The sequence below is a fragment of the Schistocerca nitens genome, chromosome 2, assembly GCF_023898315.1.
Source record: "Schistocerca nitens isolate TAMUIC-IGC-003100 chromosome 2, iqSchNite1.1, whole genome shotgun sequence".
NCBI classification, from domain to species: domain Eukaryota; kingdom Metazoa; phylum Arthropoda; class Insecta; order Orthoptera; family Acrididae; genus Schistocerca; species Schistocerca nitens.
In genome coordinates, this window is record NC_064615.1 from 823,874,320 (window position 1) to 823,888,420 (window position 14,101).

At 38.0% G+C, this 14,101-nt stretch overlaps 1 protein-coding gene across 1 annotated transcript in view; it reads right to left on the minus strand.

Annotated features, from left to right (window-relative positions):
* The window catches only part of LOC126234655 (interleukin-1 receptor-associated kinase 4-like), a 105,368-nt gene that overhangs the window by 65,120 nt on the left and 26,147 nt on the right, over positions 1-14,101 (minus strand). The window contains exons 3-4 of the mRNA XM_049943387.1: positions 9,121-9,290; positions 350-680 (exon numbers count right to left, since the gene is read on the minus strand). Of these exons, the coding sequence (XP_049799344.1) occupies positions 350-680; positions 9,121-9,290 (501 nt within the window). The remainder of the gene's footprint in view (positions 1-349; positions 681-9,120; positions 9,291-14,101) is intronic.

Here is a 14,101-nt window from a genome sequence, read left to right on the forward strand (position 1 = left end):
TTCTCCCTCACTCAATATTAATGTTCACTAACAAATACTTTAACAAAAATTACTATATCACAAAAAGGAAACATATCAACAAGAATGTCCAACTAGAATCCAAGTGGAATGCTGTGATGTCTTTTAAACAGATATTGTACATGAACAATAGTCTAAAAATAAGTCCTCAGAGCCTCACGTAAATTACATGAAACAGACATGAAATGCATTTACTAATGGTGGTGATAACCATTTGTTATAACCATTTTTAAACATCAAACAGACATAATTGAACAGTTAACATCCAATAACAAAAATGTTGTGACAATTAACAAAAGTTAAGTGCATAAAACATTTGATGTTTATATACCTGTATTCATTTCTTTCATTACTGATCGCAGGTGCATCAATACTATCCACTCTCCTTGTTGGCATTTCATTTATAGTTTCATTGCTTTCATTTACACCAACATGTCCTCTCTCAGTATTATTCGTGTGTACATTACCAGCGCCTCCAGGAGACTCATGAGCTCCATCAAACAATGTCAACCGTTCCAATGGCTTAGGCAATGAATCTATCAAACCATTGACATCAGCCAGAGGTTTAACATGGTTTTTTGATTGGAGAAGTTTCTGCAAAGCTTCATCAGACAAATCAACAGCAGCAGCAGGCCCAGACTCTGGTCTTTCAGGCAGTTTGTCTGTAATTTGAAACACCACTTTCAGTACAGTACATAAAATAAAATTTAAAAAACGAATCGATGACAACAGAGAAACCCTATAACAGCCCCCCACCACACTCTTCCCCACCCCCTACACACACAAGGGGATGGTAGGAGGGAGAGAAAGCGGAAGGAAAGAAAATCATACTGTTGGGTGGTGGTAGTGAGAAAGAGATGTGAGATTATGTGCAGATCTCTTTGAGATGGTTACCAGGTAACGAGCATTTTTATACCAAGTTGAGGGCTCAGTGACATCAGCTTTCATTTAAGCTCTTTGAAAAAGTATCTCTAGTGTGAAGAATATATTACTCTTTGAGTCGTACAATTAGCTGTGGATGGAGCATTCTGTGCAATATGTTAATGCGTAACTTGGAGAATCGCTCAAGGCAGAAGTATGTTTCCATATGGATCTCACCGATGCATTGCCCCTTACATGGCCACATCATATGTAGTATGGGTTGGAACTAAATGTTTCTGGTAAGAAATAAAAAAAATGCTGCAGAATTAATGTAATTACAGCTGAAAAAGCTAACAGCAAAACAAAATACTGCAGCGTAGAAAAAGGCATAGATCTTGAACAACTCCATTTTGTGTCTTTGATGAAAACATCGGCTGCATCATTAATGAAAAAGGGTTAAGTTATAATACTAAACAATGGAAAATCAAAGTTGGAATATCAACACTATTAGGAAAAGGACAGATTTATATTCACTGTAAAGATGACACTTTGAGTTGCATACAGGCACAATGGAAGAACTATTACACATTTAGCTTTCAGCAAAGCCTTCTTCACAAAAGGAAACACACACACACACACACACACACACACACACACAGAGAAGCAAGCAATCTGCTGCTTTCATCCAAAGTGACAGTTGCATTCCACGCTGAGCTGTCGGAGAAGATGGTCATGTGTGCATGACGTGCTTGCTTGTGTGAAAGTGTGTGTGTGTGTGTGTGTGTGTGTGTGTGTGTGTGTGTTTTGTCTTTTCTGAAGAAGGCTTTGGCCAAAAGTTAAAATGTAACAGTCTTTTTGTTGTGTTTGTTTGCAACTCTAAGTATCATCTTTATGGTGAATAACAGTCTATCCTTTCCCTAACATTGTTATCTTGTAGTACCCATACAGCAAAATGAAATGACAAGTAGAATGTCAGAATATATGTTGTGCTTGCTAGAACATCACATGGAAATTACTGACATTGAACAGATATATAAGTCAACCACATCACCTTTACCTAGAAGAGCTTCAAGTGATATATGTATAATTTCACCAAACTGGATAGAAAAAAGGAAAATGCCATATCTGTCAACAGATAACTTCCTGTTCTTCTGATACCTCATCAAACCTCAAGAGACGTCCAGAAGTACCTGTGGGCTGGTGCGGATCACGAAGTCTCCTTCCATGAAATCAAAGTGAGTCTCAATCTCTATCTAACATTGCAATTGGTCTCCCGATTTATTTTCTTTTGTAACACCGTCACATGCAATCTATTTTCGTTTGCAATAAGACATAAGTAAATCTATCAAAGTTATAATTAAATAAAATTATGCCATTAGAGACACAACATTTTAAAAAATCATAAATGTGTTTTGTCCAAATTATGATTCACAAATATGAAAATTCTATTAAACTCTCTAATGCCCAGTCATTTGATCAAATTAAAACATTTAGACCAGTACATGTTTTAATTTGATCAAATGACTGGGCATTAGAGAGTTTGGTAGAATTAATTAAAACATTTAAACCAGTACACCCCCCATGAACCATGGACCTTGCGTTGGTGGGGAGGCTTGCGTGCCTCAACGATACAGATAGCCGTACCATAGGTGCAACCACAACGGAGGGGTATCTGTTGAGAGGCCAGACAAACGCGTGGTTCCTGAAGAGGGGCAGCAGCCTTTTCAGTAGTTGCAGGTGCAACAGTCTGGATGATTGACTGACCTGGCCTTGTAACACTACCCAATATGGCCTTCCTGTTCTGGTACTGCGAACGGCTGAAAGCAAGGGGAAACTACGGCCGTAATTTTTCCCGAGGGCATGCAGCTTTACTGTATGGTTAAATGATGATGGCGTCCTCTTGGGTAAAATATTCCGGAGGTAAAATAGTCCCCCATTCAGATCTCCGGGCAGGGACTACTCAAGAGGACATCGTTATCAGGAGAAAGAAAACTGGCGTTCTAAGGATCGGAGTGTGGAATGTCAGATCCCTTAATCGGGCAGGTAGGTTAGAAAATTTAAAAAGGGAAATGGATAGGTTAAAGTTAGATATAGGGGAATTTGTGAAGTGCGGTGGCAGGAGGAACAAGACTTCTGGTCAGGTGAATACAGGGTTATAAATACAAAATAAAATAGGTGTAATGCAGGAGTAGGTTTAATAATGCATAAAAAAATAGGAGTACGGGTAAGTTACTACAAACAGCATAGTGGATGCATTATTGTGGCCAAGATAGACATGAAGCCCACGCCTACTACAGTAGTACAAGTTTATATGCCAACTAGCTCTGCAGATGATGAAGAAATTGATTAAATGTACGATGAGATAAAAGAAATTATTCAGGTAGTGAAGGGAGATGAAAATTTAATAGTCATGGGTGACTGGAAATCGAGAGTAGGAAAAGGGAGAGAAGGAAACATAGTAGGTGAATATGGATTGGGGCTAAGAAACTAAAGAGGAAGCCGCCTGGTAGAATTTTGTGCAGAGCATAACTTAATCATAGCTAACACTTGGTTCAAGAATCGTGAAAGAAGGTTGTACACATGGAAGAACCCTGGAGATACTAAAAGGTATCAGATAGATTATATAATGGTAAGAGAGAGATTTAGGAACCAGGTTTTAAATTGTAAGACATTTCCAGGTGCAGATGTGGACTCTGACCACAATCTATTTGTTATGAACTGCAGATTAAAACTGAAGAAACTGCAAAAAGGTGGGAATTTAAGGAGATGGGACCTGGATAAACTAAAAGAACCAGAGGTTGTAGAGAGTTTCAGGGAGAGCAAAGGGAACAATTGACAGGAATGGGGGAAAGAAATACAGTAGAAGAAGAATGGGTAGCTTTGAGGGATGAAATAGTGAAGGCAGCAGAGGATCAAATAGGTAAAAAGACGAGGGCTAGTAGAAACCCTTGGGTAACAGAAGAAATATTAAATTTAATTGATGAAAGGAGAAAATATAAAAATGCAGTAAATGAAGCAAGCAAAAAGGAATACAAATGTCTCAAAAATGAGATCGACAGGAAGTGCAAAATGGCTAAGCAGGGATGGCTAGAGGACAAATGTAAGGATGTAGAGGCTTATCTCACTAGGGGTAAGACAGATACTGCCTACAGGGAAATTAAAGATACCTTTGCTGAAAAAAGACCCACTTGCATGAATATCAGGAGCTCAGATGGAAACCCAGTTCTAAGCAAGGAAGGGAAAGCAGAAAGGTGGAAGGAGTATATAAAGGGTCTATACAAGAGCAATGTACTTGAACACAATATTATGGAAATGGAAGAGGATGTAGATGAAAATGAAATGGGAGATATGATACTGAGTGAAGAGTTTGACAGAGCACTGAAAGACCTGAGTCGAAACAAGGCCCCGGGAGTAGACAACATTCCATTAGAACTACTGACGGCCTTGGGAGAGCCAGTCCTGACAGAACTCTACCATCTGGTGAGCAAGATGTATGAGACAGGCGAAATACCCTCAGACTTCAAGAAGAATATAATAATTCCAATCCCAAGGAAATCAGGTGTTGACAGATGTGAAAATTACTGAACTATCAGTTTAATAACTCACGCAAATTCTTTAAAGGCGAATGGAAAAACTGATAGAATCTGACCTCGGGGAAGACCAGTTTGGATTCCGTAGAAATATTGGAACACGTGAGGCAATACTGACCCTACGACTTATCTTAGAAGCTAGATTAAGGAAAGGCAAACTTTTGTTTCTAGCATTTGTAGACTTAGAGACAGCTTTTGACAATGTTGATTGGAATACTCTCTTTCAAATTCTGAAGGTGGCAGGGGTAAAATACAGAGAGCGAAAGGCTATTTACAATTTGTACAGAAAGCAGATGGTAGTTATAAGAGTTGAGGGGTATGAAAGGGAAGCAGTGGTTGGGAAGGGAGAGAGACAGGGTTGTAGCCTCTCCCCGATGTTATTCAATCTGTATATTGAGCAAGCAATAAAGGAAACAAAAGAAAAGTTCAGAGGAGGTATTAAAATCCATGGAGAAGAAATAAAAACTTTGAGGTTTGCCGATGACATTGTAATTCTTTCAGAGACAGCAAAGGGCTTGGAAGAGCAGTTGAACGGAATGGACAGTGTCTTGAAAGGAGGGTATAAGATGAACATCAACAAAAGCAAAACGAGGGTAATGGAATGTAGTCGAATTAAGTCGGGTGATGCTGGGGGAATTAGATTAGGAAATGAGACACTTAAAGTAGTAAAGGAGTTTTGCTATTTGGGGAGCAAAATAACTGATGATGGTCGAAGTAGAGAGGATATAAAATGTAGACTGGCAAAGGCAAGGAAAACATTTCTGAAGAAGAGAAATTTGTTAACATCGAGTGTAGATTTAAGTGCCAACAAGTCGTTTCAGAATGTATTTGTATGGAGTGTATCCATGTATGGAAGTGAAACATGGACAATAAATAGTTTAGACAAGAAGAGAATAGAAGATTTCAAAATGTGGTGCTACAGAAGAGTGCTGAAGATTAGATGGGTAGATCACATAACTAATGAGGAGGTATTGAATAGAATTGGGGAGAAGAGGAGCTTGTGGCACAACTTGACTAGAAGAAGGGATCTTTTGGTAGGACATGTTCTGAGGCCCAAGGGATCACCAATTTAGTACTGCAGGGCAGCGTGGAGGGTAAAAATCGTAGCGGGAGACCAAGAGATGAATACACTAAGCAGATTCAGAAGGATGTAGGCTGCAGTAGGTATTGGGAGATGAAGAAGCTTGCACAGGAGAGAGTAGCATGGAGAGCTGCATCAAACCAGTCTCAGGACTGAAGACCACAACAACAACAGACCAGTACAAAGCAACAACAGCAGGATAACTATAAATAATATTACTTTATATGTACTCATGGAAAATGGGAAGACTACTGATCATACTTTCTAGAGGGCTTCCAATCTGAAGGAAGACCCAATTGCAGAAAGTATTTCAAACTGGCTAACAGTGCTTCAACAATGAAATTGGCTGTCAAACTTTTGAACCTTCCACGTGTTCTATGATTTGCTATGATTTGCACTTCCTTTAAATTTTGTTGTTTAACACACAATATGAAAAGTGAATACAGAAAACTTGATGATGTTAAAAGAGTGGTTATGTTTTTCAGTGTGTGTTGATTTGCCTTCGACTTGCTAAAATACAAGGATTTATTTATTGTTTTAAGATCAATCAGCAACTAATAACAGCCATAACTTGTGCAAATGCTTCATTTTGGGAGGATTTTGCTGATACCAAAAGTCAGATTCAACAAAGCCACGGCCCTGGACCAACAGTGATTGTTGAATTAGATCTACAGTGTCACTCTGACCACAAATGACAACTGTAGATAATTTTTGAAAGTAGAAAATTAGTTCAATTATATTGTAGTTTTCATATTATATATTGTTTCCAGTAAAACTATAAAAAAGAGCAAGAATGAGTTTTATTGTTATAATTTCACAACTTGATAAAAAAAAATATTCGGAATTTTGTTGAGATATTTTTTTTATTTTTACTGAAGATGAAATGCACGACTTTTCAGAAATCTGAAAACTACGACAGATGTAATGGAAAACTGTTAATCCTCTTTTTGAAATAAAGTATAAACTCAGATACAGTGACTGTGAATTAAAAAGGCAAGGTACCTTCCTTTCATCTGCTTTACTAAGCGAAAGTAGAGTGACGAGTTATGACAAAGAGTTAATTCATTCCAGTGAGACAGTAGTTTTGATCCAGTCCCTGAAAAGAATGGTTTTGTCCATGTCTAGTTGTAACCTATCCCTGATAACTTTCCTTCTGTAAATGGCGCAAACAGTAAAGCAACTGACAAGAAATTTGGAAAAGGAATTAAAAGTTCACAGAGAATAAATAAAAACTTCGAGTTCTGCCAATGATATTTAATTCTATCACACGGCAAAGGACTTGGAAAGGCAGTTGAACGGAATGGATAGTGTCTTGAAAAGATTTTATAAGATGAACATCAACACAAGTAAATTAAGGATACTGGAAAGCAGTCAAATTAAATCAGTTGGAGAATTAGATTAGAAAATGAGACTCTAAAAGTAGTAGGTGCGTTTAGCTATTTGAGCAGCAAAATAACTGATAATGGTCGAATAGAGAGGATATAAAAGGAAGACTAGCAATAGCAAATAAAGCATTTCCGAAAAACAGGAATTTATTAACATCTAACATAAATTTAAGTGTTTGAAAGTCTTTTCTGAAGATATTTGTGTGGAGTATAGCCTTGTATGGAAATGAAAAGTGGACAATAACCAATTCGCAAAATATAAGTACAGAAGCTATTATATTAGGTGCTTTAGAATAATGTTTAACATTGATGGGTAAAGCAAATAACAAATGAGGATGTAATGAATCACATTAGGGAGAAAAGAAATTTACGCCACAACTTGACTAAATGAAGGGATCAGTTGATAGGACACATCCCGAGGCATCAACAAATGGTCAATTTGGTAATGGAGGGAAGACCAGGTGTGTAAAAATTGTAGATGGCATGAATACAGCAAGCCAGTTCAAATGAATGTAGACTGTGACAGTTATGCACAAATGAAGATGCTTGCACAGGTTAGACTAATATGGAGAGCTGCAGCATACCTCTCTGTGGAATGGAGACCACCACCACCACCACCACCACCACCACTAACAACAACAACAAGCTTGATATTTGTGTGTTTGATGGTCATTGCTTGATTGCATCTGCTCAGGAACGAACTGATCCGACTGTTGCACAGGCCTCAGATATCACACATTTCGAACCTTGACAGCAGAATCTGATGAACCAGCATGTCAAGAGCTTTCATCAACAGGTCAATAAATACTTGTGCTGATTCCCGTCTCATGTCCGTCAGATTTAGTATAAACTTTACGCACTCGTAAATGGCCGTTATTGTTGACCTCTTTTTTTCTGAATCTGTATTTTTCTTTACGAAGTATTTTGTTTTCGTTTATAAATTTCATAAGTTTCTCACACATAAATTTTCCAATATTTTTGAAATGCAGAGGAAATTATGATGAGCCTATAGTTATTTACATTATCTCACCTGTCTTTTTTCTTGACATACAGGGATTGGACAAAAATATGGAAACACCAAAAATACATGTTATCATGTATACTACAAAGCAGGAAACCCACTGGCATTCAAAACAGATTCCAGTCATCTTGAAATGGGCAAATACACATCCTGTATAATTTTCGAGGGAATCTTATACTATTCTTCCTGCATAACAGTGGCACATTCAGGTAAAGATGATGGAGGTGGATAGCGATCACGCACCCTTTGTTCCAAAGCACACCACAAAAGCTTAATAATATTGAGATCTGAAGACTGTGGTGGCTCACTAAACCAGTAATGGACGATCCAAGCTGTGTGAATAGGTGGCCTGTCATCTTGGAAAACATCACCACCATTGGGTGACAAACATTGTACTACGGGATGGACCTGATCAGCCCAAATGGTCACCATTGAGCCCTTGGAATACCACAATATGGCTGCCCAAATTGACACTCAATCCCCATCATGTTTCACTCACTGGAAGTAAACTCGGCCAGGAATTGGAAACTGTGTGAATCAAGACACATCCGACCAAATGACTTTCTTCCATTGCTACACAGTCTCAGTTTGCCCTACAATTCCTTGCTTATGGAGCTCCTTCCATGTTGTTTTGGTGCTGACAGAGTTCACAAGTGTGATTTTCAGTATCACAATGGCTTTTGCAGATGTCATCCTCTTGTTTTTGGTCACAATCCTCTTCAATGAGACTCTGTCATGATCATTTAACAAGCACTGTCATCCACATTGTGACTTAGCAGATGACTTTTTCCACTTTCCCTGTATGCAGCATAAATCTTCAATACATTGCCCAAGCAGTTTAGCTCCTTTGGTTATGGAAGCACACACCATATGAGCATGAACAATTTGCCCCTGTTCAAATTCATTTACCTCCAACATAATGCATTCCCAAGTTCACAGAACACAGTTCTAACCATGACTGAGACTTGTAACATATGGAGGACATTGCACAGGTGCAGTTCATGGTCCAATGCAACAGTGCAACCTGCAGGCTTGGCTAGCATCTGCATTTATGTTCAAGTAAGCATTTCTCACAGTGTTTCCATACTTCTGTCCAACCCCTGTAGAGAGATACTGTTGATAATGTAAATACAATGCTTTGTCTTAGTTCAAGCCAAAACAGACCTTTCAATAAATCACCAGCGACAAATTCTGCAGCTCTGTACAGTTCAGCTTTAACCAAAAGTTCTAGCAGGAATGCTAAATTTGGTCTAATCCTTCCACTAGTGCTCCACTCCTCCAAAAAGATTTCTGCACAAGGTCGCTTCTGCAGATTTGCATGATGTTCAATCAGTCTGTATAAAGAAACAAGAGAAGACATAACTTCATGCCTATTATGCATAAAAAACTATAAGATCGGTAAAAGCACTGACAAAAGCATTACTCAGCTTAAGCGAAACTAAAGTAAAAATACCAACAAACTACACATAATAAAAATGAAAGACTCAATGTTAGATTTTGTACACCTTTGCAATGTTTATCAGGATTTTTGCTGAAATAGCTTAAGCTGTCAATGAATAAAACAAACAATGGAAAACCAGGATGGAATCTAACAATATTATGAAAAAGACAGTTGCTATTCACCATATAGTGGAGATACTGAGTCACAGATAGGTACAACAAAAAGACTGTCAGAAAGCGAGCTTTCGGCCAACAAGACCTTCATCGGAAATTGACAAAACACACACACACACACACACACAAATACAGTCTGTGTGTGTGTGTGTGTGTGTGTTTGTTTTTCTGACGAAGGCCTTGTTGGCCGAAAGCTCACTTTCTGACAGTCTTTTTCTGCACCTATCTGTGACTCAGCATCTCTGCTATATAGTGTGTAGCAACTGTCCTTTTCGTAACATTGAAGTCAGTAAATAAATTTTCAACAACCACTTTTAGGATTTTTTTGGTCACATGACTGGCATCTACATTTCCTGTGTCGCTCTGAAATGATTAGTGTGATACAAGCAAAAATTAGATACCAGTGATACGGTGCAAGTGAAAATGGTTTTTGTTTCTCATTTATTGTCTTCATAACATCTATCACACCATACCCCCCCCCCCCCCACACACACACACACAAAAGTTGCCTGCGGTTCTAATATGTCAACTTTGCGCAAAAATATACCTCCAACAATGAGCCATTCTTTAATCACTATAACAGATTTCTGCACACCTGGTATGCATTACAAAACTTTGTGTACACAAAATGGATACAATTTTCACTCTCTTAGTCATGATGAAAACACTTTGAGACAAAGTAAGTGTCATTTTACCAGAAAGAATTCTCTTCTGAAATGATCCTCATGATTGGCTGCATGCAGCCTTCGTAGTGATTGGTGTTTTTGGCTCCAGACAGCACATCTGCTAGAGGCCATTTTGTTTCCACTAGAAGTTGGGGAAAAGTTGAGTCTTATGGTGATCCATACAGTTGGGCAAAAGTAATATAACTGACGTGCCACCAGTTTACCTGAGGTTGTTAGTTAATATTTACCATCCTTGCAATTTTGTTGGTAAGAAAACATCCCTATTCCTTGTAAGACACAAAATTCCGCCATTGTGCCACTTGGTGGTTCCTGAAACATGCACAGGAATACAATTACAGAGGACTGGTGGTGTAAAATTCATAATCTCAGTAACCAAGAGCTTATCAAACATATGTTCAGCCAAAAGTGACCAGTCAGAGACTGGGAGCTTCCTGGTCAGCCTGCAGTGGCAGGACATGAGGAGCAGATCATTCATAATGACTGATGTGTGACAATTTGTGACATAACACATGCGACAGGGTGTTCACATGGAACCACTTACATCATCATCCATGAGCAGCAGAAGTTGCATTGTCCTGCATGCTGACTAAAGAACATAAAATGAACAGAATGGGTCTGTCTTTGCAGCACCTCATTTGTTACTGTGAGGAAAGAAAGGACTTCTTGACAGTAACTGTTACAAGGAATAAGTCTTGGTTGACTATTTTCAACCAGAAACCTAGTGCAAGTCTTGGTCAGGTGATAGAGGATGTAAGTTCACTTTGCAAAGACTTCACAAAGGAAGAGACCTTGGTAATAATGGGTGGGGTGGGCAACAGCATAAATAGGAATCCTAATTACTCAATGGAGAGTGACCTGGTAAAGATAGCTTAGGCAACGAGACATACTGGTGTTGGGCTTGTGTCTGTTCTGAGGTGCCATAATCGGCCTCATTTACTTTCTTTTGTTATGAGTGTTAATTTAGAGGTGGAACGGTTGCTTGAATCAGATATGGGGTCTCATATCAGTGTGGTTCCTGTTGATTCTATCAGCAGGTGGGACTATACCAGGCATGGCTTTCACCTCAACAGGAAAGGGAAGGGAAAACTGTCTGGGCTAATAGCAAATAACTTAAGGGGGGAGGGGGGGGGCACTGTCACAAGTAGTAAAGTACCAGTGGTTACAAGTGACGGATCGGAAGTTTTTTTAGGGTAGGGAGGGCAGAAACAAAAGATGCTCTGAGACAAGCTGAAAATGACATTCACATTGATAAAACAGGCAGCCAGAAAGCAAATTTTAATGTACACAATTCAAGCAGACAGCCTCTGATTGAAACTAGAGATACTCAAAAATTGGCACGAAAATTAGGTTCATTCAGTTGCAATTCAGCCAGTGCACAAAATCAATTATCGTTATTGCATCAGAATATCTGAGGACTAAGGGAGAGCTTAATGAACTGCTTATTTGTGTTGAAGAATAGAGTTGAGAAAACCAGTTGATATAATCTGCCTCTCTGAGCATCACGTGACCACTGGTGTAGATACGTTAATGTTACAGGATTCAAATTAGCTTCTTACTTCTGTAGAGAAAATATGGAGAAAGGAGTAGTTGCCACATTTGTCAAAAACTGATTTGATTTCAAGAATATTGATATTAATAAGTTTTGCTCAGAGCAGTTGATATTGATAAGTTTTGCTCAGAGCAGCACTTAGAAGCTTGTGCAACAGAAGTAGTATTTCATAATAAGTCCTTTATAATAGTAGGTATATACAGATCACATTCATAAAAAATCTGAAAGCTCTACTGTCCCATCTCATGGTAAAGAAAAAGGAAATAGTGCTTGCTGGTGATTTGAATGTGGGTTTATTGAAAAGGTCTGTCAGTGAACAACTATTGCAGCCAGTAACACTATCATTCAATTTAGTTCCTACTGTGGACTTCGCTACTAGGATATGTAAATGCTCCGAGACTGCTATTGATAATATCTTTGTAGACAAAACTAGGGATAAAAGTCATATCACAAAACCAACAGTAAATGGGCTGTCTGATCATGACATTCAGCATCTTGTGTTACATTTTGAAACTTGTCATGATTAAAAATCTATTAAATCTCAGTACAGGAGAGTAATAAATAAGTCAAAAATTGAGAAATTCAGGAAATTGTTCAAATACATGAACTGGATAGATGTTTACAATACTTCTGACTCAAATGGAAAATACAAAGCATTCATTAATAAAGTTACCTTCACTTTTGTTTTCCCCTAAAGGTAACTCATATCACACAGAAGTCAAAAAACAAACCATGGATTACACAAGAATAAAGATATCTTGTGGGACAAAAAGGAGACTGTAACTACTATCTAGGAACAGCTCTGAAATTAGAATTGTAATGCATTACAAAGAATACGGCAAAATATTGGAGCAAGTAATCCAGAAATTGAAGCAGCTTTATTATGAGAAAAAGATAATTACATCAGGCAACAAAATAAAAACTGTATGGGATATAGTGAAGAAAGCGACAGGTGGGGCCAAAAAGGATGAGGATCAGATACCTCTAAAAGTAAATTAGACTTTGGTAACAAGTACATGTAGTGTTGCAAACCTCTTGAACAATTACTTCATTTCTGTTACTGACAGCTTGGGGTTATCAGGTTCGGTGAACAGGGCAATAGAGTCTTCAAAAAAAAAAACTTCAGTAAAAGGGAAATGACACTGATGTCTCCCAAAGAAGTATAATAACATATCAATGAAGTTAATCAAAGAGTGCTCATGCGAGTTGACTTCTATCTCAAGTTACTTGTGTAATCAATCTCTTATCAGCAGAACATTTCCATATTGGTTAAAATATGCTGAAGTTAAGTCTCTTTATAGGAAGGGGGATAAAGAGATACCATAAAACTATTGACCAATTTCACTTTTGCCAGCTTTCTAAAAAATATTTGAAAAATTTGTGTTCAAGTGTCTCCTTAAGCATCTGACTGCAAATAATATATTGTCCAAGTCACAGTCTGGATTTCTTAAGGGTTCTGATATAGAGAAAGCTATTTACACTTACAGTGAGAATGTACTTAATTCATTAGATAATACATTAGAGGCTACTGGCATTTTCTGTGTCCTGTCAAAAGCCTTTGATTGTGTGAACCACAGCATTCTCTTAAGTAAATTAGAATATTATGGTGTCATCAGCAATGCTGTGAAATGGTTCGAGTCTTATCTATCTAACAGGAAACAACGGGTGTCATTGAGAAATACCTGTTCAATAAGCTGTCAGTCTTCATCTGACTGGGAATTAATTACATGTGGTGTTCTTCAAGGTTCCATCTTGGGTCCATTGCTTTAGCTTGTCTACATTAATGACCTCTCATCTGTTACAGTGCCAGATGCTATGTGTGTTTTGTTTGCAGATGATACAAACATTGCAATAAGTAGCAAGTCGAATGCAGATTTAGAAATAACTGCTAATCTAATTTTCAATGACATTAATAAATGTTTTAAAGCTAATTCACTGTCATTAATCTTTGAGAATGCAGTTCAGAACCTGTAAGAGATTTCCTTCCAGCAAGTGTATTACATATGAAGACATGCAGATCGAAGAGGTTGACAGTGTTAAATTTCTGGGATTACAACTCGATAATAAATTCAATTGGGAAGAGCTACCACAGAATTGCTGAAGTGCCTAAACAAGTCTGTATTTGCAGTGACAATGATGTCAGATGTACGAGATATAAATATAAAAAACTTGCATACTTTGCTTACTTTAAGTCTATTATGTCATATGGGATCATATTCTGGGACAGCTCATCAAACCGAGCAAAAGTTTTCAGGGTGCAAAAGCAAGTGAGAAGAATCATTTGTGGTGTAATTTC